At 36.3% G+C, this 24,912-nt stretch overlaps 1 protein-coding gene across 1 annotated transcript in view; it reads right to left on the bottom strand.

The window, feature by feature from the left end:
- The window catches only part of DYNC1I1 (dynein, cytoplasmic 1, intermediate chain 1), a 312,180-nt gene that overhangs the window by 236,313 nt on the left and 50,955 nt on the right, over positions 1-24,912 (bottom strand). The window contains exon 5 of the mRNA XM_008565819.1: positions 18,144-18,203. Within this exon, the coding sequence (XP_008564041.1) occupies positions 18,144-18,203 (60 nt within the window). The remainder of the gene's footprint in view (positions 1-18,143; positions 18,204-24,912) is intronic.

Raw genomic sequence — 24,912 nt, 5'->3', positions numbered from 1 at the left:
GCTATGAATGTGTCTCCTTCAAAATTCACATTGAAACTTAATCCACACTGTGGGGATATTAAGAGCTGAAGTTTTTTGAGAAATGATTAGTTCATAAGGATTCTGCCCTCATAAATGGATTAGTGCCTTATAAAAGGGCTGCAGGGAACTATCCCAGACCCTTTCTACCCTTTTGCTTTCTGCCATGTGAAGATGTAGCAAGAAGGCCCTCACCAGACACCAAGTGCCAGTTCCTTGTTCTTGGAATTCCCAACCTCCAGAACTGTGAGAAATAAATTTCTATTGTTTATAAGTTACCCAATCTGTGGTACTTTGTTATAGCAGCACAGACTAAGACAGATATTCTCAGAGAGATGAAGTTATTGTGCCAGATGCCAAAATAGGTCAAGGCCAAAAAATAAAATAATGTCTGCATTGGGTCCAGACACAGTTCTCTAACTTCTATTCCTGTTTCTTCACATGTGGGCATTTCACCCTCAGAATACATTAAAGATGCTGACAGAGATTTTCCTAGTACAACTTATAAAATTTTTTCAGATGAGTTTCTCAGAGATGAGCCACTCAGAGAATGAGGGTAATAATGATGCCATATTCTTCTTTGTACAGTATTTTTATGTGGGTGGGATACAGTGTCCTGAGGGATTGGCAAAAAACTATTTTGGTCAATACAAAAAGCTATTTTGATCAATACTATTTACTAGCAACCACAAACAATGTTTGAGCAAGGCATTCACTCTGCACTCTAGACCAAATGGACCCAACAAACAAGTACAAAACATCCCATCCAATGGCAGAATTATACACAGTCTTCTTGTGTATAAACGATCTCACACAGATCGTTCTGCTGGTTAGCCCACACACACAAAAAAAATCTGAACAGAATTAATGTCCTAGTCAAATTTATGTTCCTATAACAGAATACCACTGGGTAATTTATAATGAATAGAAATTTATTGGCTTATAGTGCTGGAGGCTGGGAAGTCCAAGACTGAGAGGCCACATCTGATGAGGGCCTTCTGGCTGCATCATCCCATGGTGAAAAGTCAAAGAGAGAGTGAGAGAGAGACAAAAGGGAGCCAAACTTGTCCTTTTATAAGAAACTCACTCCCAAATTAACACACTTACTCCTGTGATAACTGCATTAATTCTTTAAGAAGGGCTCTGCCTAATCACCTCTTCCTACCTCTTAATACTATTACAATGGCAATTAAATTTCAATGTAAGTTTGGGAGAAAACAAACATTCAAACCAAGTACAATAAAGGCCATATATGGAAAGCCCACAGCAAACATTATACTCTCACCACTTATATTCAACATAGTATTAGAAATGCTGGTGGGAACAATTAGGCAGGAGAAAGAAATAAAAGGCCTCCAAGTGGAAAAGGAAAAAGTTAAATTGCCCCGTTTCCAGGCAACATGATCTTGTAAATAAAAAACCCTAAAAACTCCACCACAAAACTGTTAGAACTAATGAATGTATTCAGTAAATTCACAGAATATAAAATCAACATACAAAAATCAGTAATGTTTCTATATACAAACAATGACTTAGTGGAAAAAGAAATCAAGAAAGCAGGCTCATTTATAATAGCTACTAAAAAAAAATACCTTGGAACAAACATAACCAAGGAGGTGAAAGATCTCTACAATGAAAACTACAAAACACTGAAGAAAGAAACTAAAAGAGGACACCAAATAATGGAAAGATATTTCACATTCATGGATTGGAATAATTAATTTTGTCAAAATTATCATACTATCCAAGCAATCTACATATTCAATACAATCCCTAACAAAATACCAATGACGTTCTTCATAGAAATAAAAAAAGAATCTTAAAATTCACATGGAACAACAAAAGACCTCAAATAGCCAAAACAATCCTGATCAAAAACCACAAAGCTGGAGACATTACACTATCCAACTTCAAAATATACTACAAAGCTGTGGTAATCAAAACAACATGGTACTGGTATAAAAACAGTTGCATGGACCAATGCAACAGAACAGAGAACCCAGAAATAAATCCACTTATTTACAGCCAGTTGATCTTTGACAAAGTTGCCAAGAACATACACTGGGAAAAGGACATCCTCTTCAATAACCAATGCTGGGAACACTGGGTACTCATATTTAGAAGAAAGAAACTAGACCCCTATCTCTCACCACATACCAAAATGAATTCAAAATGAATTAAAGACTTAAATTGTTAGACCTGAAACTATAAAAGTACTAGAAGAAAACACAAGGGAAACACTCGAAGACATTGACCTGGGTAAAAATTTTATAGAGAAGACATCTAAAGGACAGGCAAGAAAAGCAAAAATAGACAAATGGGATTAAATCAAACTAAAAAGCTTTTGCACAGCAAAAGAAACAATCAACAGAGTGAAGAGGCAACTAGCAGAATGGGAGAAAATATGTACAAACTATTCATCCAACAAGGGATTAACATCCAGAATATACAAAGAACTTAAAAATCTCAACAGCAAAATAACAAATAATCCAATTTAAAAATGGGCAAATGACCTGAATAGACATTTCTAAAAGAAGACATACAAATAAATGACTGACAGGTATGTGAAAAAATGCTCAATATCTCTAATCACTAGGAAAATGCAAATCAAAACCATAATGAGATACCACCTCACCCCAGTTAGAATGGCTATTATCAAAAAGATGAAAAATAACAAATGTTGGCAAGGATGTAAAGAAAGGTAAACTCTTACACATTACTGATGGGAATGAAAATTACTATAGCCATTATAGAAAACCGTATGAAATTTCCTCAAAAAACTAAAATAGAACTACCACATGATCCAGCAATCCCACTGCTGGGTATTTATCCAAAGGAAACGAAATTAGCAGAATGAAGAGATAGATACACCCCCATGTTTATTGCAGCACTATTCACAATAGTCAAGATATGGAATCAACCTAGGTGTCCATCAGCAGATGAATGGATAAAGAAAATGTGGTATTTATACACTATGGAATATTACTTGGCCATAAAAAAGAATGAAATCCTGTCATTTGAGGCAACATCAGTGAGCCTGGAAGATATTATGTTAAGTGAAATAAGTCAGACACAGAAAGATAAATACTACATATGTAGGAGCTAAAAAAAAAAAAAAAAAAAAAAAAAAAAAAAAAAAAAAAAAAAAAAAAAAAAAAAAAAAAAAAAAAAAAAAAAAAAAAAAAAAAAAAAAAAAAAAAAAAAAAAAAAAAAAAAGATGAAAGAAAAAGAAGTTTTAGAAGCAGAGAATAGAAGTGTGGTGACCAGAAGCTGGGAGGGGTAGTGAGAAGTTGGTTAATTGACACAAAATTACAGCTAGATAGGTAAAATAAGTTCTAGTGGTGTACAGTAGTGCTAGGCATCTATAACTAACAGAATTTATTGTATGTTCTCAAATTGCTAGAAGAGAGGTGCTCAAATGTTCTCATTACAAAATGGCTAAAAGAGAGGAGCTCAGATATTCTCATTACAAAGAAATAAATTTGTGCAATGATGAATTTTCTATCTTGATTTGATCATTACTCATTGTATACATGTATTAAAATATAACTTTGTACCCCATAAATATGTACAATCAATATGTTTCAATTAAAAAATAAATTTAAAAAAAATAAAAAAGACCAAAGCTCAGAGGAGACTGAAATGAGCAAGAAAACTGAAAATGTGTTCCCAGGGGCTACCAGCTGAGAGTCATAGGAGAAAATTTTGCATTCACCAAGAAAGAGAATTTAGGGAGCCAAGGGCATAAAAACTCATAATATGAAAGAGGTTTAAAAAATGACAAAGGGTTACTCTGTTTTTCCAACACCGTTCTCTCGTGTGATTATATGTATGTGTACAACAGCTCAAGGACTACTTCCTAGAGTTGGGAAAGGGACAGTACACAGAGGAAGTGAACATGGCTTTGCAGGTCTCTTCACACATACACATAGATTTATCATCTATGTTCAGAATGGATGATTTCTTCCAAGTACGGAGTAGCAGCTTGATAGTTGACCTTTTCTGATTACCTTAAGAAAGATGAGTTTCCATTTTTCTATGTTCACATTTTAAAGAATAATCATTTGGGGAAGTATTTATTTCATTTCCACGATATTTGCTTCTTACTGTGCAGAGATATTAGTTTGGCAGCTAAAGCATTTTTTCCAGAACAGAAGCAAATGTCAAATCTGGCTCAGCCGACAGGCACAATCAAAGGGTTTGCTTTGAATTTCATAACACAAGAAAATCTCGTAAAATTTTCAGGATGTGAGAAGAGTCAAAATAGTCATGGTTATAACACAACTTGGCAGCCCTGGTGGAGGTTTTGCTATCAAGGGCCCACTTTACAAAGAAAATTGAAAGTTCAGAATACTAAGGACAGAAGGTACCAAAGTGGGTTTTCTTCAATATTACATACAAATGACAATGGTAATATAAAAAAATTTATAGGAATGACCTTGATATTTTAGAAGAAGCTCCCATAGAATTTGTAACATGAAGATATAAAATTATAGAATTATTCAAGTCACTAAGTACAAAAGTATAAGCACCCCTCCCGACCAGCTGGGCTTCATTTGAAATTGAATGAAAAAGGAATATTGTTTTTTGAAAATCTATTTGCTAGTGTGAAAAAGAAATTATCCCATAATTGCTTATTCAAGATTTTTGAGGGCAGTGAATAAAGACTGGCAGTTAGCAGCTTCTTAAGAAATGTTTGGGGACAAACAAATGATTACAAATGTTGAGCAAAGTGCTTCTTCTCTCTCTTGTAACAAAATTTTGATTGGAACTGTTAAAACCAATTAAAGTTTTTCATGTGTCAGTATTCATCTATATTTACAGATTCTGAAATCCATTTTACTATTACATTTTGATACATACACACACACACAAACATTACAAAATGCAGTTCCACATTTCAATTTCTGTTGAAAGTGTGATTGAATGTTATTGAAGAGGTAGAGACTGTCAACTTTCTCAGGAATGCAACCACATTATTCTCAAGAAAATACCCTATCAAGAATTTAAAACATTAATACATAGATGAAGCTGCTAAATATTCCCTTAAGTTATTGGGTTTAACAATTTGGAGTAGAGCCAAAAAATGCCCCATTCATTAATATCTACTTATAATTGAGGACTTTTTCCTCCCTCCAAGCCCAACTCCTCTCGTGTAAACTCAGCTCATCTCCCTGAAGAATGGTGATCTCGTGGGAACACCTGCATTTATGTTCTCATAAGACAACAAAAACATTTTAAACATAATTCCTGCCTCAAACTTCCCCATTTCAACCCCAAATTTCATTGATGCATTTATTTACTTCCCAGCCTATCATGACTCCTTCTCTCTTGTGACCTTTTAACTTACTCTTTTTATCCTGTTATTTCATTTTTTACTTCCAGCATCTTCTATTCACTTAATCTATTATAGTAGCTTAGGAAAGAAAAGCATTTTTGGTATTTTCATAAATATTTGCCCAGTAAAAAAACAAGTTGAGTTGCACTTATTTTCTCACTTTATTTGCAATTTTTTGAAGCTATTTTTTTTTTTTTCCGTGTCCGGCAACGGATCGCAACCCTCACTGTCGTGCCCGTACCGGACCGGAACCGGCAACGGGATCGCAACCCTCGGTGTTGCTCCCACACATCGCTCAGCCAGTGAGCGGAAACCGGTCTGTATGTGGGATCCGACCCCTCGGCGGGAGCACCACCGCGCTCCCAAGCGGTGCACTGTAGCAGTGCGCCACCGGGCCAGCCCCTTGAAGCTATTTTTTATTGTGAATGTCATATCATCTCTCTTATTTCTCTCTACAGCCATTTGCTTTGATGATCACATAGTTAACATACAAAGCAGAGTCAAGTGACACAACATTTGTGCTTCTGACCAAGAGGGAGTAACAGGAGTCAGATTTACCCTTTCACCTGAAACAACCAAAAAAATAGACCCCAGTGGATAGGCTGTCTAATGAAACAACAGTATATAGAACACTAGAGGTCAGACAATGAAGGACAGTGATATGGAAGATGGGGGACACAAGCAAAATGAGCTCACTATGTGGAGAGAGTTTCCAGGCCATGGTGCAAGGAGGGAACTCAGGTGAAATTCGGGAAACTTCTTAAATTGTAGAGATAGAGTTGAGAGTCCCAGGAGACCAGTAAGTTAGAATTCAGAGGACAAAATAGCAGAGAGAGGAAACCTGCACAAAGAGAAAACTCAGAAGACCTGCAGAGGGTTGCCTTTGAGAATTCAGCTCAGTACTGATCAGTTCATATATGCAAAAAACAAACAAACAAAAAAGCCAAAAAAGTAAAACTACCTGAGGCTAAAGAAAGAACTACAGATAACAATTTTCTGAAAGGATTACAATAACAGTTCTAGGCATTTACATAGGAATAGGAATAGTGCCTGTTCACACTTGCCAGACTAGAAAACCTTAAGATTCATTGGGCATTGTATAGAACACACATAAGGGTCTCGCCTCATTAGTAAAAATCAATTAGCCCTAGACTGAGCATTGTTCCAGTCCTAGATAAAAAATCTTAAAAGCAAGATCTAGCAGGATGAAACTGTTTCCAAGTCAATTTACTATATCTCAGAACAAATCTTAACAGATTTATAGGGATTCAGATATATCCAACACCTAACAAAGTAATATTCACAATGTCTTATATCAGTCAAAATTACCAAACATGCAGAAGAACATCAGCAAGACAGCAGAATGAGAGGCTGAGGGCCCTCTCTTCCCCCCCCCCCCCCACCAAATAAATAGCTGCACATGGATTTATGCCCTCTGAGAAAAAATCCAGAAGCTAGTTGAGAGAAACTTGTACACTGGGTGGCAGAAAATTCCCACTTCAAAAGGGTAGGAAAAGCTGAAACATACTCTCTCCACAAACCCCACCTCAGCATAGTGCTATATAGTCTTGGTGGGGGGACCCCCATCTCTCAGCTTCCCCCTGAGAAATGAAGGGTTTGGACCACACATCTAGTGCTCCAAATTTTACAGCTGCTACCAGAGGGACTAATTCCTAACTTTTCCATCTCTGGAAACTGAAGGGGCCCAGTATTCACTACTCCCCTGGGAATGCAGAGAACAAAGAGGTAGCTTTGAATGGGTGCTCAAGCACTTTCTGTGCCTCTTTCTCATGGCTTAGCACCCAGTGGGCAGTATTAAGCACAGCTCCCAGCTATTCCCTAGGAGGGGTTAGACTGAGCATGAAAAGCCTTGACTTTTCCAGTTGCTGCCCTAGGCCCTGACTTCTAACTAGCCTGCATCTGGAAGTTAACAAGGCAGGCAGTCACTAGTACCCTGGGAGTTTTAATGGGTGTGTGAATACTTCCCATGGCTCCTTCTCTCCTATCCTCCAGCTCACTCCAGTGATGAAATCAAGTCTCCAGCTTCTCCCTGGAAGGAGTTGGGCTACACAACAAGTGCCCTGACTTTTTCAGCCACTGCCTGAGGGTTTGAATACTAACTCACCTATTTTGGGAGCTGACTGAGCCAAGTATTCACTAGTGACTTGGGGTCTACAGAGAACAAAGTGGTGGTTTTGAATGGCCCTGCAGGCTCTTCCCATGACTCCTTCTGCCAACTTGGTTTATCAATAAAACCCAGCTTCTCCCTGGAAGGGGTTACATGATACATCTAATACTTCAACTTTCCCAGCTTCTACCCAAGGATCTGGCTTCTTCCTTCCCTATTTCTTGGAGCTGACAGGGCAAGTAATTACTAGTCCCTGGTTGTGTGAGTGCTTGGATACTTACTATGGATTCTCTCTCCAACCACAGCAATAAAACCATACCTTTAGCTTCTTCCTAAAAGGAATTGAACTACCCATCCAACTCACAACTTATCTAGTTGCTACCCCAGGGACTGGCCTCTAACTTGCTTATATCTGAGAGCTGAAGGTCCCAGCAATTGCCAGACCCCTGAGGGCAACAGAGAGTAAAGCAATGGCTTGAAAGAGCATTCAGTTTGAATGAGAATACAGGCATTTTCCACAACTCCCTTCCCTGACTCATTGTAGACAGAGTGGGTGATAAACTACAGCTCCCAGGTTCTTCCTAAAGAGAGAAGAAAATGGACCACACATCTAGCACACCAACTTTTCTAGCTGCTTATCAAGGGACTGGCTCTTATCTTGCTTAGGGCATTCATGGACTTAGTGTACTCTAGTCTTCTAGGGACTGCTAAAAAACAGACAATGGGTTGGAAGCACAATGGTTTGGGAAGCCTTGAGAATCTCTGGCCAGGCTGATTGATGAGGATCATCTTTTATAAGAGACAAGTCTGAGAAGATTAGGAGAGGTGGCTGTTTTGTCAAATGTGCAGAAACCAACAAAGAGAGTCAAAGCAAATGAAGAAACAGGGAAATATGTTCCAAATTAAAATAAATAAATAAGTAAACAAACAAATCAATATCCAGAAAGCAAACTTAATGAAATAGAGATTTACACAACAGAGAATTTAAAATGTTGATCATAAAGATGCTTACCAAAGTTAGGAAACAAATGCATGAATAAAGTGACAATCTCAATGAAGAGACATAAAATATAAAATAGTACCAAACAGAAATCACTGAGCCAAAGAAAACAATAACTAAACTGAAAAGTTCCATAAAGGGATTCCACAGTAGACTTGATCAAGCACAAGAAAAGATCAGTAAACTCAAAGAGAGTACATTGAAAACCCTCCAATCAGAGGAGCAAAAAGGAAAAAAAAAGTAAAGATAGTTTAAGGGAATTATAGGATAACATCAAGTGGACCAATATGTGAATTATGGGAGTATTAAAAGGAGAAGAGAAAAATAAAGGATCAGAAAATGTATTCAAAGAAATGATGACTGAAAAACTCCCAAACCTGGTGAAGAAAATAGACATGCAGATCCAGGAAGCTCAGAGAACACCAAATAAGATAAATCCAAAGAGACCCACACTGAGACATTGTAAACAAATTGCCAAAAGTCAAAGGCAAAGAAAGAATATTTCAAAACAAAACAAAAAAACTGTTGACCAAGAATGCTCTTTCAAACCTGTCCTTCAAAAATAAAGGGAAGATAAAAACATTCTCAAACAAAAGCTGAGGAAGTTTCCCACCACTAGATCTAATTTACTGAAAATGCTGAAGAAAGTTCTTCAAGTTGAAACAAAAGGATTCTGAACAGCAACACAAGAGGATAAGAAAATATAATATTCATAGGTAAAGGTAAACATATAGACAATAGCAGAATAGCGCATTACTATAATGGTAGTGGGCAAATAGCTTTTAATTCAAATATAAAAGTAAAAACATATCAAAAATATAACTACATTATGTTAATGAATACACAATATAAACATATAATTTGTGACCTCAGTAGCATATAGTATGGGGTAAGGAGAGATAAAAGAGTAGAGTTTTTGTATGTAAGAGAAATTGCCATTATCTTACTATAAGATATTTTATGTGACTCCCACAGTAACCACAAGGAAAATACCTATAGAAGTTATACAAAAGAGAAAGAAAGAGGAAACAAAGTTTCTATTCAGCATAGTAGTGGAAATACTAGCCAGAGCAATTAGATATGAAGAAAAAAAAAGTTACTCAAATCAGAAAGTGCTATGGTTTGAATATGTCCCCCAAAGCATACATGTTGGAGACTTAATCCTTAATGCAACAGTGTTAAGAGGTGGGACCTCGGGCCAGCCCGGTGACGCACTGCTACAGTGCGCCGCTTGGGAGCACGGAGGCGCTCCCGCCAAGGGTTCGGATCCCACATACAGACCGGTTCCTGCTCACTGACTGAGCGAGGTGCGGGCGCGATACCGAGGGTTGCGATCCCGTTGCCGGTCCCGGTCCGGTACGGGCGCGACACTGAGGGTTGCGATCCGTTGCTGGACATGAAAAAAGACAAAAAGAAAAAAAAAAGAGGTGGGACCTCTAAGGGGTGATTAGGTCATAGCAGCCCTGCCCTCATAAATAGACTAATGCTGTTATTGCAGGAGTGGGTTAGTTATCATGGGAGTGGGTTCCTGTTTTTTAAAAACTGAATTTGACTTTTTTCCTTTTGTTCTCTTGTGCTGTCTTGCTCTTCTGTCCTCCACAATGGGATGACACAGAAAGAAGGCCTTGCAAGATGTCGGCACTTTGATGTCAGACTTCCCAGTCTCCAAAACTATAAGAAATAATTTCTTCTCTTTACAAATTACCCAGTCTGTGGTATTTTGTTATAGCAACACAAAACAGGCTAAGACATAAAGGACAAAGTAAAATTGTCTTTATTTGCAGATGACATATTCTTATATGTAGAAAACCCTAAAGACTCCACAAACGATTGTTAGAACTAATAAGAGAATTCAGCAAAGTTGCAGAATACAAAAGCAACATGCAAAAATCAGTAGCATTTCTCTACAACAACAACAACAACAAACTAACCAAAAAGGAAATCAAGAAAATATTCCCATTTAAAATATCATCAAAAAGAATAAAATACTTATGAATAAATCTAACTAAGGAGGTGAAAGATCTGTACACTGAAACTATAAAACATTGATAAAAGAAATTGAAGGATCAAGTGAATGGAAAGATAACCCATTCATGGATTGAATGAAACAATATTGTTAAATTGTCCATACTACCCAAAGTGATCTACAGATTTAATACAATGTCTATCAAAATTCAAATGGAATTTTTCACAGGAATAGAAAAAAAATTCTAAAATTCATATGAAACCACAAAAAACACTGAATAGCCAAAGCAATTTTGAGAAAAAGGGAACAAAATTGGATGTATCACACTATCTGATTTCAAATTATACTACAAAGTTATATTATTCAAAATATAAAAACAAAAACAGACACACAAACCAATGGAACAGAATAGAGATACCAGAAGTTAACCCATGCATCTATAGCCAACTAATTTTCCACAAGGATGCTAAGAATACACAATGGAGAAATGATGACCTCTTTAATAAATGGTGCTGGGAAGCTGGTCATCCACATGCAAAGGAATAAAATCAAAATCAACTCAAAATGGATTAAAGGATTAAACAAAAGACCTGAAACTGTAAAACTCCTAGAAGAAACATAGAAAATAAGCCTTGTGACATTGGTCTTGGCAATAAATTTTTTAAAATATGACAAAAAGCACAGGTAACAAAAGGAAAAATAAACAAGGGGAATCACAACAAGCTAAAAAGCTTCTGTACAGCAAAGAAAATAATCAAGTAAATGAAAAGGTAACCTACAGAATAAAAGAAAATATTTGCAAACCATATTTCTGATGAGGGTTAATATCCAAAATATATAAGGAACTGAAACAACAGTGAAAATACAAATAACCTGATTAATAACTGGGCAAAGGACCTAAATAGACATTTCTCCAAAGAAGACATACAGATGGCCAATAGGTATAACAAAAAGTGCTCAATATCACTAATCATCAGGGAAATGCAAATCAAAACTACAATGAGATATCACTTCACACCTATTAAGATGGCTATTATCAAAAAGACAAAATAACAAATGTTGGCAAAAAAGTTTAAAAAAATCCTAGTACACTGTTGATGAGAATGTAAATTGGTACAGCCATTATGGAAAACAATATGAAGGTTCCTTAAAAAATTAAAAATAGAACTACCATATGATCTGGCAGTCCTTGCTCAGAGTATATATCCAAATGAAATAAAATCAGTATCTTGAAGAGATATCTGCATTCATATGTTCATGGCAGGATTATTCATAATAGCCAAGATATTGAATCAACCTAAGTGTTCACCAACTGACTAATGGATAAAGACATTTTGTTATATATGTATACACACACACTGAAATATTATTCAGCCTCAAAAAAGAAGGAAATACTGCTATTAGTAACAACATATATAAACCTGCAGGACCTTATGCTAAGTAAAATCAGTCAGAAAAAAAAAGTACTGCATAATCTCACTTACATGTGGAATCTAAAAAAAGCTAAATTTGTAGAACCTAGAATAGAACAGTGGTTATCAAGGGTGAAGGATAAGAAGATGTTGGTCAAACGGTACAAAATTTCAGTTTTTAGGATAAATGAGTTCCAGAAAGTTAATGTACAGCATGCACACTATTGTTAATAATACCGTATTGTCTACTCAATTTTCATTGGGGTTTTTTTGTGGCTATCCAGTATGGGAATCTAAACCCCTATCATTGGTGTTATAATACTGTGCTCTAACTAACTGAGCTAACCAGCCAAGCTTATATACTTAAAATTTGCCAGGAGTGTAGATCTTAAGCGTTCTAACATCATAAAAAAAAAGAAAGAAAGAAAGAAAAAGAAAATGTTACTATGTAAAGAGATCAGCTTGACTAATAGTAATAAGTTCACTGTGTGTATTACATGTATATCAAAACATCACAATACACACCTGAAATATATACAATTTCACTTTCAATATTTTAAATTATCCAACATGCAAAGAACCTTAAAAATATGAATATAATGGAGAGATAAGTCAATCAATTGAAACTGACACACAAGTAACACAGAAGGTGGAATAGCAAGAACAAATATTGAAGCAATTATCAAAAATATATTTCGGTTGCTCAAAAAGTTAAGTAGAAACATGAAAGTTTTAAAAAATCCAAATTGAACTTCAGGAGATAAAAAATATAATGTTTGAAATTAAAATTAACTGGGTAGGCTTAAAGGAAGATTAAAAATTGCAAAATGAAATATTAACAAACATGAAAACATATCAACATAAACTATACAAAATAAAACACAGATAGAAAGGAGAAAATTAATGGAGCAAGTTAGCTTTGGGAAAACTACAATCTGCCTAATTATGTGTGACTTGAATCTACAGAAGAAGGAGGGGGGAAATACTTTTTAAAATAATAGATCATTCTTCCCAAATTTGCAGAAAAGTATAAACCCACAGATCCAAGAATCTTAACAAACCCCAAGCACAGGAAGAATAAAGAAAATTACACCAAGGAACATCATAATCAAATTGTTCAAAATAAATGAAAAAGAATATCATAAAAAGCAGTCAGAAAAAAAGACATGTTGTATACAATGGAATAAAGATAGGAATACCAGCAAATTTCTATTTTAAATATATATATATATATTTTAACCTAACTTGAATGAATATATATATATATGTAATAATACAATGGAAAATATTTTTAAGGTACTGAAAGAAAATGGCTGTCAACTGAGAATTTGATGGTCAATAAAAATATATTTCAAAAACAAAGATATAATAAAGTCTTTTAAGAAATAAAAAAATTCAAAAGAATTCCTTACCAGAAGACATTCACTACAAAAAGTGCTAAAGAATGTCCACCAGGCACAAGTAAAATAATATCAATCTACACAAAGGAATGAAGAACATCAGAAAAATGTTAACTACATGGATAAATATATAAGATACTGTTCTTATTATTTAAATATCTTTCAAAGATAATTGGCTGTTTAAACAAAAATAAAACCAATGTAGTGTGTTTTATAGCATATATAAAAGTAAAATTTATGACTATAATAATATAAAGATCAAGAGGGGAGGAATATAAATATAAATGCATTATAAGGTTCTTGTACTACACATGAAGTGGCATAATAGCACTTGAAGGTTGATTTTGATAAGTTAAAGATCTACATTGTAAATACTAAAGCAACCATTAGAATAATAAAAAAGAAATGTAGCTGATAAGTCAAGAAGATAAAATAGAATCATTAAAAAAATTCAATGAAAACAAAGGGAGCACAAAAAGAAAAGAGAAAAAAGGAATAAAAAAGAAAAGAAAAGAAGAATATATGGGACAGATAGAGAACAAATATGAATACTACAGAGATTTAAATCTAACTATATCAATAACACATTAAATGTAAATGATGTAAATACCCCATCAACTATATTAATATCCGACAAGAGAGATATCAGAGCAAAATATATTGCCAGGGATAAAGAAAGTCATTCATAATGATAAAGGTGTGAATTCATCAAGAGAGACAGAAGAATCCTAAACATTTTTGCACATAGTACAAAATTTCAAAATACAAGAAACAAGAATTAATAGAATTTCAAGGAGAAAAAGAAAATCTCCAATTATAGCTGGAAACAGCAACACCTCTTTCCCAATAATTGATAGAAACTGTAGACAGAAAATTAGTAAATAATACAGAAAATTTAAACAACATAATTAACCAACTTGACCTAACTGACATTTACAGAACATTTCACCCAACAACAGGAGAATACACATCCTTATCAAGGGCACAAGGGACATTTAATAAAACAAGCTATACTATGAATTACAAAATAAGTCTCACTACATTTAAAAGGGTGCAAGTAATACAAAGTATGTATGTAACAATAGAATTAAAGTAGAAATGAATAGCAGAAAGCTTTCTGGAAAATCCCCAAGTACCACACCAAGTACTAAGTACCACACTTCCAAACAACTCACTGGTTAAAGAAGAAATAAAAAGAGAAATTAGAAAATATTTTGAACTGAATAAAAATGACAAAAATAAAATAAAAAATTGTAAGATACTGAACAATACTTAAGAGGAATTTTACAGCACTAAACACCTACATTATAAATGAAGAAAGGTCTCAAGTCAACAACCTCTGCTTCCATGTTGAGAAATTTAAAAAAGAAAAGCAAATTAAACACAAAGTAAGCAGAAGAAAAGAAATAATTAAAATAAGAGTAGAAATCAATGAAATAGAAAATGGAAAAATAGAGAAAATCAATAAAACCAAATACTGGTTCTTTGAGAAGATCAATTCAATTGGTAAACTTCTAGCTGTACTTCTCAGGAGAAAAAGAGAAAACACAAAATTTATCAACATTAGGAAGGAGAGACTTATATATACAGGTTACAGATTCTGCAGGTATTAAAAGGATGATAAAGGAATAATATATACAATTTTAGGCCAATGAATTTGGCAATGAAGATAAAAATGCTTATTACCTGAAAGACATAAACTGCCAGAGCTCACTCAGGAAAATATAGATAACCTCAATGGAACCATCACTATTAAAGTGATTAAATTTGTAGTTTTAAAACTTTCCCCACAATAAAATCCTAAACCCAAATAGTTTCACGAGTGGATTTTACTCTACCAAATATTTAAGGAATCATTGAAAATTAAAATTATGTCACATAAAGCATGATCCATAAAAGAACAAATTTGTAAATTGAAATTTGTCAAAATTATAATGGTTTGCTTTCTTAAAGACACTGTTAATAGAATTAAATAAACAAGTCAGAGACTGGGAGAAAATATTTACAAATGATATATCAGATAAAAGATTGTACCCAGAATATATAAAGAACTCTCAAAACTCAATGATGAGAAAACAGACAATCCAATTCAAAAACAACATATAAGAATAAAATTTTAAAGCAGACATTTCATCAGAGAAGATATTCAATGGTAAATAAGCATGTAATGAGATATTTAATATCATTAGTCATTTGGGATATGCAAATTAAAACTACAATGAGATACCACTACATTCTTTTAATAATGGTTAAAAAATTAATAATTTAAAAAAAATTTAAACCAAGTGTTGTCAATAATGTGAAAAACTGAAGCTGTCATACACAGCTAGTAGGAATGTATAATGATAAAACCACTTTGAAAACAGTTTGACAATTTCTTAAAAAGCTAAATATACATCCACAATATGATTCAGCCATGTTACTTGGAAGTATTTACCCAAAAGAAATGAAAGCATATGTCCATAAAAAGATTTGTACATGAATGTTTATAGCAGTTTTATTTGTAATTGGCAAAAATTGGAAACAACCCAAATGCATATGAAAAGTGAGTGGATAAACAAACTGTGATATATTCATACGATGGAATACCACCTGACAATAAAAAGGAATGATCTATTGATATACACCTAACCTGAATGAATAGCAAAATAATTATTCTGAGTGAAAGAAGTCAATCAAAAGAGTACCTACTGAGTAATTTCATTTATATGACATTCTAGGAAATGCAGACTAATGTATAGTGACAAAAAGCAGATCAGGTGCTTGGGCGGATGGGGAAGGATAAGGAAAAGCATGAGTGTGGATTACCAAGGGGCAGGAGGAAACTTTCGGGGACAATGAATATGTTCACTACCTTCATTGTGGTGATGAATTCATGGATGTGCATACACGTTAAAACTTACCAGTTTGAATGGTTTAAATACGTGCGGTTTATTTTATGTCAATTATACTTCACTAAATCAAGTGACAGAGCAATCTATGGACTACAGTCGATCCCATGCCACAGCTCAAGAAGCAAAACAAAACCTGTAGAAAAATCTTGTTGTCTGAAGTATACTACATAAAATTACGTATGTACCATGCACATAAGGACTATCAACAGGGGAAACTTTTTACTAAGGCAATAATTAAAATTGTAGCATGGCTAAAATAACCTCCTCCCTCAAATATTCTCTGAACTAAAACACGCCACTCTCACTGAACAGAAAGTCTTCTATCTCCTTGTCTCTCTCTGACTCACTGGGTTCACCCTGAAGTAAAATATGGTAGAGAAGGTGGCAGCCACCGATATTCCATCTCCCTAAAATAAGCACAGGTTTAACCTGAATAGTCAACAGTGAGTTTTTGCTTGGAAAACAGATATAAATGGGAAAATTCCTAACTGTTCACATTAGCAAGTTAATTTCACAATTCTGCAATCTGTCTAAAAATCTGTTAAGTGCATAAGGTTGGCTCTGCCAGTTCCCGCCTCCTTTTTTAACACAGTAAAAAATTAAAGAACTGCATTCTGAAGTTCCTGTGAACTGTAACTTACTATATATTTATGGTTTCTCTGCTTGATTTAAGTCATATTTATTGGTTTTTTAATAATACAAATTGAAATATACAATCAACTATATAACTATTAAATAGTCAAAAATTTAGTAATGCAAAAAAAAATTATGCATCAGTTACCTTGGTTTAGCATTGCTATGAGTCAGCCAAGAACTTTTTGTATATACAAAGAGACACTGGGAGGTAATATTTAACCTAACAGGCAGACAGTCCTTCAAAGTCCTTTTACACCTACAGCAGGCACTGAAATTGATAGAAACCCAGAAGCGCATGTCCAGAGATCTCAGGAATTTAAAATAAATAATAAATAAATAAATGCCCACTCCTTGGGATATAATTAGCTTATATTTAGAAAGAACAAATAATGGTTTTATAAAATATAGTAATAAGATCTGCTGTTCACATATAGAAGATATCCAGTGGTATGTTGGTAAATGTTTAACAACAGGCTTGGGGGAAAGTGGGCAAGCCCTGGTTTGTAGCATTTCCAATTTCTGTGGTGTAAATACTTCCACTATGGCTGATCTCAAGCTGATTAAATGGAAAGTGAAGTTGGAAAGAGATGTACAATCAGCTCTCCTGAGCTTGAGGACGAGATGATACAAGTACCCTACTGGAAATATCTCATTTGTGACTCCAATTCTATAAAAGAAATAAACTAAGTTTCTAGAATATGCCTGTGAGTATTATTCTTTGTGGATGAATTTTCAAGTGTAAAGTTATCTTTTAACCAGTAACAATAAACTTCCATCTGAAAAAAATGATCTTCAGGATTACCCAACATCAAATATTTGAGATTTAAAATTGAGGTACTCAACAAATTTGCTTTACCTTTAACAGAAATCTATCTGTTCAAACCTAATTCAAATTAAGTACTTGTGAGTTTCCCCAAAAGTGAAAAGGAAAGGAAACAAACAAGACACAGCATTTTAATACTGATCTTAGACAAAAATTAACCTAAGGCAAGTTGTTAGTAAAGGGGAAGGATGCTTAGGATAAAGTCAAACATATCTCCCATCACAGAAATTGTATGCCCCACGTTTAAGTTGAGGTGTGAGTCTGCGTTTGTATTTTTGCTTTGGGAGAGTGTAATTTTGCAATAATAGGAACTAATAAGGGGAGATCAAAAGCCATCTTTTTGTGGTGTTTTCCACAAAGAGAGACTTTCTTCACAGCTTTATAGGGAAAACTAACAGAAGGAAATAAACTTATCAAACCAGAAGTTCAAAAAAAAGGGAGAAAAACAATAGCAACAACAGCTCCAGCATTTCAACACAACTGTAGCAAAGAAATAATAAAAGGAGTAACAAAAGAGCAGACATATACCCAAGTTCTGAGTCTGACTGCAGCTGGAGCACTGAGGGGTCTGTGTCCCACTGCAGGGTCCTAATCGTGCAGCACAAAGGAAAAAGAACACAGAGAATTAACAAAAGGGGAGGGGAACAAACCAAACCAAATCGTGTCATTCATCAAAGCAATGGCATATACAACACATACACAGAACATGTCCCGCCTTCAACTCTCCCACCCCAGTGACTTTCAAACAAGAGGAAGTGAGGAGCCATTCTTTACTTCGAATATCAGTTTGACATTGGAAACGATGGTTGTTTTCACGGAAGACGGCTCAGAGCCAAATATTCAAACTCCCCATTCATCCCCACCCTCTGTTGTGTTCTGTTATGAACTGAAGCCTGATCGATTTCAGCACATAAACCTCTGTGTGTATCTTTGACACTCCAGAACCTGTCCACATGTGGGAACTCCAAGCATCTTCTATGCAGTGAAGAGAGGTAAACGCAAGGGTGCAAACAGGCCAGGGCATGAGCTTCTGGGGAGGTTATGCCAGCTGGAGTATGGCTGCAGAGCCTGGTGAATAACCGGCTTCCTTGGGTCAGTTACTGCAAATATCATATGCTGGATTTCAAGACTCACGGTTATATTTTCATATTTCTTTATATATAGGACAACAAGATGGTCACCAACAATATCATTTGTCTCTAAGATGTCAGGGATGATCACACCTTGCCTCTTTTAAATATTTCACAAGAAATAGCACAAAGTATCAAGAGTTACCAAGGCATCCAATTTCCCTTGTTATTTCTTCTTCAAAATAAAAGAGGATAAGTAGCTCTTTTATAAACGCAAGGACCTTTCTCAGGCAGGCTCTTTAAATTTCTTGCCCATAATCAGTTACAGGTGAATCAGGCATGAGGCATCTGGGAGGCAACTGATAGAAAGCACAGACTTCGGAGTCAGGCATCTGTGATTCCAATCGTGCTGCTGTGACTTACCAGCTGTGTGACACTGGGCATGCTGTTTAGGTTCTAGGCCCCAGTACCCTTTTGCTTACTCTAAGTGTGGCCTACAAACCAGTAGCATCCGCATCTCTTGGGAGCTGCTGGAAAATGCAGAAACTCAAGCCCCACCCCAGACTTACTGACTCCAGACTTCAGTTTAACAAGGTCCCTAAGCGATACATTAAGTTTGAGAAGGCCTGTTCAGTTTCTTGTCTGTAAAGACTTACCATGGCTTATAAGACAATTTGTGATCTGGCCGCAGCTATCTTTTGACTTCTCGTTAACCAATCCTCCTCCCTCACGTTATCCCAACCCCTGTATCCCCCTTGATGCTCTTCCCCCAAAGATCTGAGTGGCTCAAGACTTTTCTTCTTTCACATGTTGGCTCAAATGTGAACTCCTCAGAAAGGCTTCCTCTCTCTCCCCACACCCAGTGAAAGTGCTCAGACATGGCTCTTCATCTCCTTCCCTTCCCTGCTTTACTTCCTTCACTGCACTCATCTTTACCTATGATTTTATTATATACAGTTTCTTTACCACTGTTTGTTGCTTGACTGTGGACTTAAGCCTCATAATAGCAGATTCCAAATTATAGGGATATGCCTAGAACCATGCCTGACATACGTGCTTATATAATACAATATTTCTTGAGTGAATGAATGAATAAATGATCAATATTTGGTTTTCTACAGGGATTAGATGCATATACCCATAAAGCATATAATGACCTTTTGACTAACAGTAGCTGTTCTTACCACTACTATAACCCCTCTATCTAGTATTAATGTATCTTTGAATCAACGTCCTATCCGTGTGATAGATCTCATGTTAGCTCTTCCTGCAGAGGCATTGGAAGCCGTTTCACAGCTTCCATTATTAGTTCTGGCCATGCTCTTGTTTTCGTAACTACTGCTCTGAAAGATGATAACTGAAATCTGGTGAGAGCACTAACTGACCACTGTTTTGAGAAGCACTTTAGACCAGTGCTTCTGAAGCTATAATGCACATACAGATATGGGGGATATTGTTAAAATGCAGATTCTGATTAAATAGGTCTGGGATGGCCTGAGCCTCTGAATTTCAAACAAGCTACAGGGAGGTGCAGATGTTGCCAGTCTGCAGACCATACTTTGAGTAGCAAGGTCTTGACTTCGATGTTCAGCAGAATGACTCGGAGGGCTTATAAAAATACAGAATGCTGATCTCCACTCCTAGAAATTCTGATGCAGTAGATCAGGAGTGGGGCCTGAGAATTTGCATTTCTGATAAGTTCCCAGGTTATATTTACAGGCTGACTGTGGGACCACCCCTAGAGAATGACTGAGCTAGACTATTGCTTTCAGTGGTCAGCATACAGAAAGCACCACTGATGCTCAAATACATCAGCATCTAAACTTGTGATTTGTTCAAGCCTGGCCTAAGGCCCAGGCCACCTCCAGGCCAATTCAATCATAATGTCTGTGGTGGGATCCTGGCATTTGTAGTCTCAAAAGTTCTCCAGGTGATTCTAATGTGCAACCAGGAGTCAGAACCACTGCTCTGGACTCATTTTGTGCTTAAGAAAGGCAGCTTTTCCTGGTTCTGGACACTGATTTCTTCACCTCATTTCAAATGAGGGAAGTGATGGAATCCATTAAAGTAATTCACGCTTGCTGTTCTCAAATCTCTGGCGATCAAATTTAAGGGCATTTATCCTACTGTAGACAGAAGAGCAGAGTCTGGCTCTTTAAGGGGAGGGATCAGATACTTAGCCCCCAGTTAGCCTTGAGGTTTCTGGTGGAAAGACTTTTTCACTTCACCTGAACTCATTGTGCCCTTAAAAAGTAAAAACAGTGATTCTATCAGAATCACCCACTTAAGCAGTCCACACATTAGTAGTCTGTAGTTTGCATTTACTCAGTCAGAACAACGAAGGTGGCATATGTAACTAATCCCACAACAATCCTGTCCCCATCACACATATATTATTCACTAAAAGAAATCATAGTTATTGTCAGTAACAAGCTTCGGTGTAAGGAATCAAGCCAAGGATGCTATCAACTGTGCTAGTTTTATTTTCTTTTCATTTTTCCTGTTATTATCTGTGGGGTGGTTAGACTTGAACAGAATGCACTTCCAAAAAAAAAAAAAAAAAGGAACTTAAAGCCAATACGTTAAATGGGCAAAAGTAGTTTGTGTTTCCAGGGGTAGTCTAGGAATGTGTGTTAAATGTTCACTGAATTCCTTCCGTGCGAACTTGTAGAAAAGCTTCCCCACAGTCAGCAGCATCTAAAAGAGAACCAGGTCTGGGTGTGGGTGGGAAGTTTGTGTTCTGGATGCAGCTCCCCTATGTCATCAGGCAAGTATACTTTTTTTTTTTTTTTTTCCTTTTTGTCTTTTTTTTTTTCATGACCGGCAACGGATCGCAACCCTCAGTGTCACGCCCGTACCGGACCGGGACCGGCAACGGAATCACAACCCTTGGTGTTGCTCCCGCACCTCGCTCAGCCAGTGAGCGGCCGGTCTGTATGTGGGATCCGAACCCTCGGCGGGAGCGCTACCGCACTTCCCAAGCGGCGCACTGTAGCAGTGCGCCACCGGGCCGGCCCCAGGCAAGTATACTTTTGTCCCCAGCAAAATGAGGGTGCACCTAGAGGCCCTTTAAGGTTCTTCTCTGACTGATACTATAAAATCATCAAGTAATGGATCACTGAAAATAAAATGATGGTTTCCCCACAGCTTCTTGGGCAGTTTGAAGTCTTGCCAGGTAGTTTGTTTATAAAATGAAAGAAGTAGTGAAATTGTAAGTAAATATATGGAAACATAATATACCATCACAAATCATTTTCATGTCAAAATCACTCTGTTTACCATAGTAATTAGTTCTATATTTTAGTCATTTTTCAAATGGCCCAATCAATGCATGCAGGGGAGAGAACGTTTTTGATAATGACATTCATTACTTATTCAATGAACATCGATTAAGGGTCTAATATGTAAAATACTGTGATAGAGGATTAAAAGAATTCTCAAGGAACCTACAGTTCTTATGGAGAGATAAAACATATATAAATAGTTTAGTAGAACAAGACAGAAAGTAAAACATGCCATATAAGTGGAACCATAGGTGCACTGAGGGACATAGGACTTGCACTTAAGAATTTTACATTTTAGTAAAGGAAATGAGAAATTTGAATATTTATGCCTAATGATATACTAACAACGTATACAAGGAAGAAAATAGTTCTCATCACTTGCCCAGGGCCTGGTACAGTTTAAAGTTTCAATAAATATTAGCTAAAAAAATAAATAAATGCCATAAGGAAGATTAAGAATAATGCTAGTTATAATTTCCTTTCACTGAGTGTGTTTACTCTGCCAGCCAGCTAGGCATTGGACTGTATTTTCACCTTACTTTGCAAACCATAGCAGGGAGACACACTTCCTCTGATAAGATAGATTCCAATTGGCCTGGTTCTTGAAGAGAGGGTAGGATTTGGGCATAAACTCATTTTCATCAGTGCCTAGTTTACTGGACTTAGGCGGCTGACATAATCTACTAAGTCTTATAAGACTTTGATATATTTTACATGCCAATTTACCAATTTATCATGAGAACTATAATTGCCAGCCAGATAAATCATACAAGCCCAACAAAGTCTTCTGTCCTTGAATGCTAGCTTCCTGGGAAACCAGATGACCAGCAGTGTTTTAATGATCACAGTAGGTGAAACTGAATGTTTAACTATTAAACTTCCCCCTGTCCTCCCCCAACCATGCCTTCATCTTTCACCAGGACCATACATACCTCCCTTTTCTCTAATTCCTGGGATGACCAACCCAGCCCTTTCTGATTGATACTATCTTTCTTTAACTATGCCAATTAGATTTCTGTCTAGCATTCCTGGCTTTGTTTGTTTGCTTATTTTTATGAGTTGCATTTCTATTCTCTGATCAGTTTTAGCTGATTTCTTAGGTAAACTCTCTGCGGGCTTAAAGGAGGACCTCTGATCTCTTTCATAGGGGACCTGCTGTTTGCACAGATGCTGATTATCTCAATAATTCCTTACTTACTCTGGACTAACAGGCATTGTGACAGTTTCATGATCCCACCGTTGGACTGGCAGTTCTGGACATGCCACTTAAGATCACATTTCCCAACCTTGTTTCAAAATACTAGGTACAGATCGTTATTTGACCCTAAACATGTCAGACAACGTAGCCTCTGGCATCTTATCCAAAAAAGGCCTACTATGTAAGAGTTAGTTTTCAATTTGGGGGTCAATATTTTTTCTCAATATCTCTCTAAAGAAAAGAATAGAAAAACATCAAAATTCTTCAACTAGCAGTGACCTACTAACAGAACTTCATATTTTAAATCTTTTATCAATTCACCACTATACAACTTATAAAATTCCCCCTTCATTGGCCCAATTTTATTTTCTTAGTTTGAGTTATTAAATAGAGAGAAGTAAAAAGTAAAAATAAAATTCTTTGCCATCTGTTGAAAGTATTAGTTAAGAGTGAAAGGCATGATACCTGTGTTGCATACACCTTGCCCACTAATAAGTGGTTAATTTCTTACTGTTTAGCTTTTACCAACAGCAAATTGGTAGTTTCCATTCTTCTTTCCATGTTTATTAGACCTTAGAGTAGAAAGCCTGAACATTCTCCCCTTAAGAGTGTCTTTGCTCTTACTGTTTCTGGGTTTTGACTATAAGAATGAGATTGTCTGATAAATATCTGGGAGGCAGTAGTTAAGAACTGTGTCATTTGTACTGCTAACTTTCAATGTGGCTGAGACACTCTCATTCATTGCTGATGGAATTTAAATTAGTATGGTTCTTTCAGGAAGCAATATGACAATATGTAGGAAGAACCACAAAAACAGAATTACTCCAGGACTGGTTTTACTCCCGAGAACCCAGCCTATGAAAATAAAGCAGCATAAGCAATAATAAAAATAACAAAAATTGATGATGATGATGATGATGATGATGATGATGATGATGATGATGATGATAACAATGACAACCTCCAAATTATCAAATCCCATGGTCAATTCTAGTTCGTTATCCTTGATCATCCTGATTCTGATCACTAGTGGCTCCTTCATAGCATGTTCTTTCTTTTAGTTTCCTTGACCCTGACAATCTTATTTCTTTTCCTCCCACTATGACTGTAATTTTGGCAGATCTCTTATTCTTTCCATCCCCATAAAGACAGGCATTCTTCAACAGGGTTACGTCTTCTCCCCTCACCTCTAACTCTAATCCTACACACTTGCATAGATGTCCATTTATCATCGGCAAAATATAATCCCAAAGCCCTCATCACCACTGTGCTCCAAGTCCCACTTTTTCACATGCCTGTTGGACATGTCAGTTTGCACACCAAAGCCATTGCACCCTTCCTTGTCTCATCTCTCTTTCCTTCTCCACTTCCACATCCTAGTTTAGACCTTCAGTTTTTTTTGTTTGTTTTTAATCAGACCAATGATTCCCCAAACTAGTCTTCAGATCTCCAAAGCATTATAAAAATGTATTATAAAAATCCAGACCTCAGGGCCGGCCCGGTGGCGCACTGTGCTAGTGCGCCGCTTGGGAAGCGCGGCTGCGCTCCCGCCGAGGGTTCGGATCCCACATACAGACCGGTTCCTGCTCACTGGCTGAGCGAGGCGCGGGGGCAACACCGAGGGTTGCAATCCCGTTGCCGGTCCCGGTCCGGTACGGGGGCAACACTGAGGGTTGCGATCCGTTGCCGGACATGGAAAAAAAAAAAAAAAAGACAAAAAAAAAAAAAAAAAAAAACCCAACCCC

This window comes from Galeopterus variegatus, unplaced genomic scaffold, assembly GCF_000696425.1.
Source record: "Galeopterus variegatus unplaced genomic scaffold, G_variegatus-3.0.2 Scaffold206, whole genome shotgun sequence".
NCBI classification, from domain to species: domain Eukaryota; kingdom Metazoa; phylum Chordata; class Mammalia; order Dermoptera; family Cynocephalidae; genus Galeopterus; species Galeopterus variegatus.
Note: the sequence above shows the minus strand (reverse complement) of the source record. Positions and strands in the feature narration are given on the sequence as shown.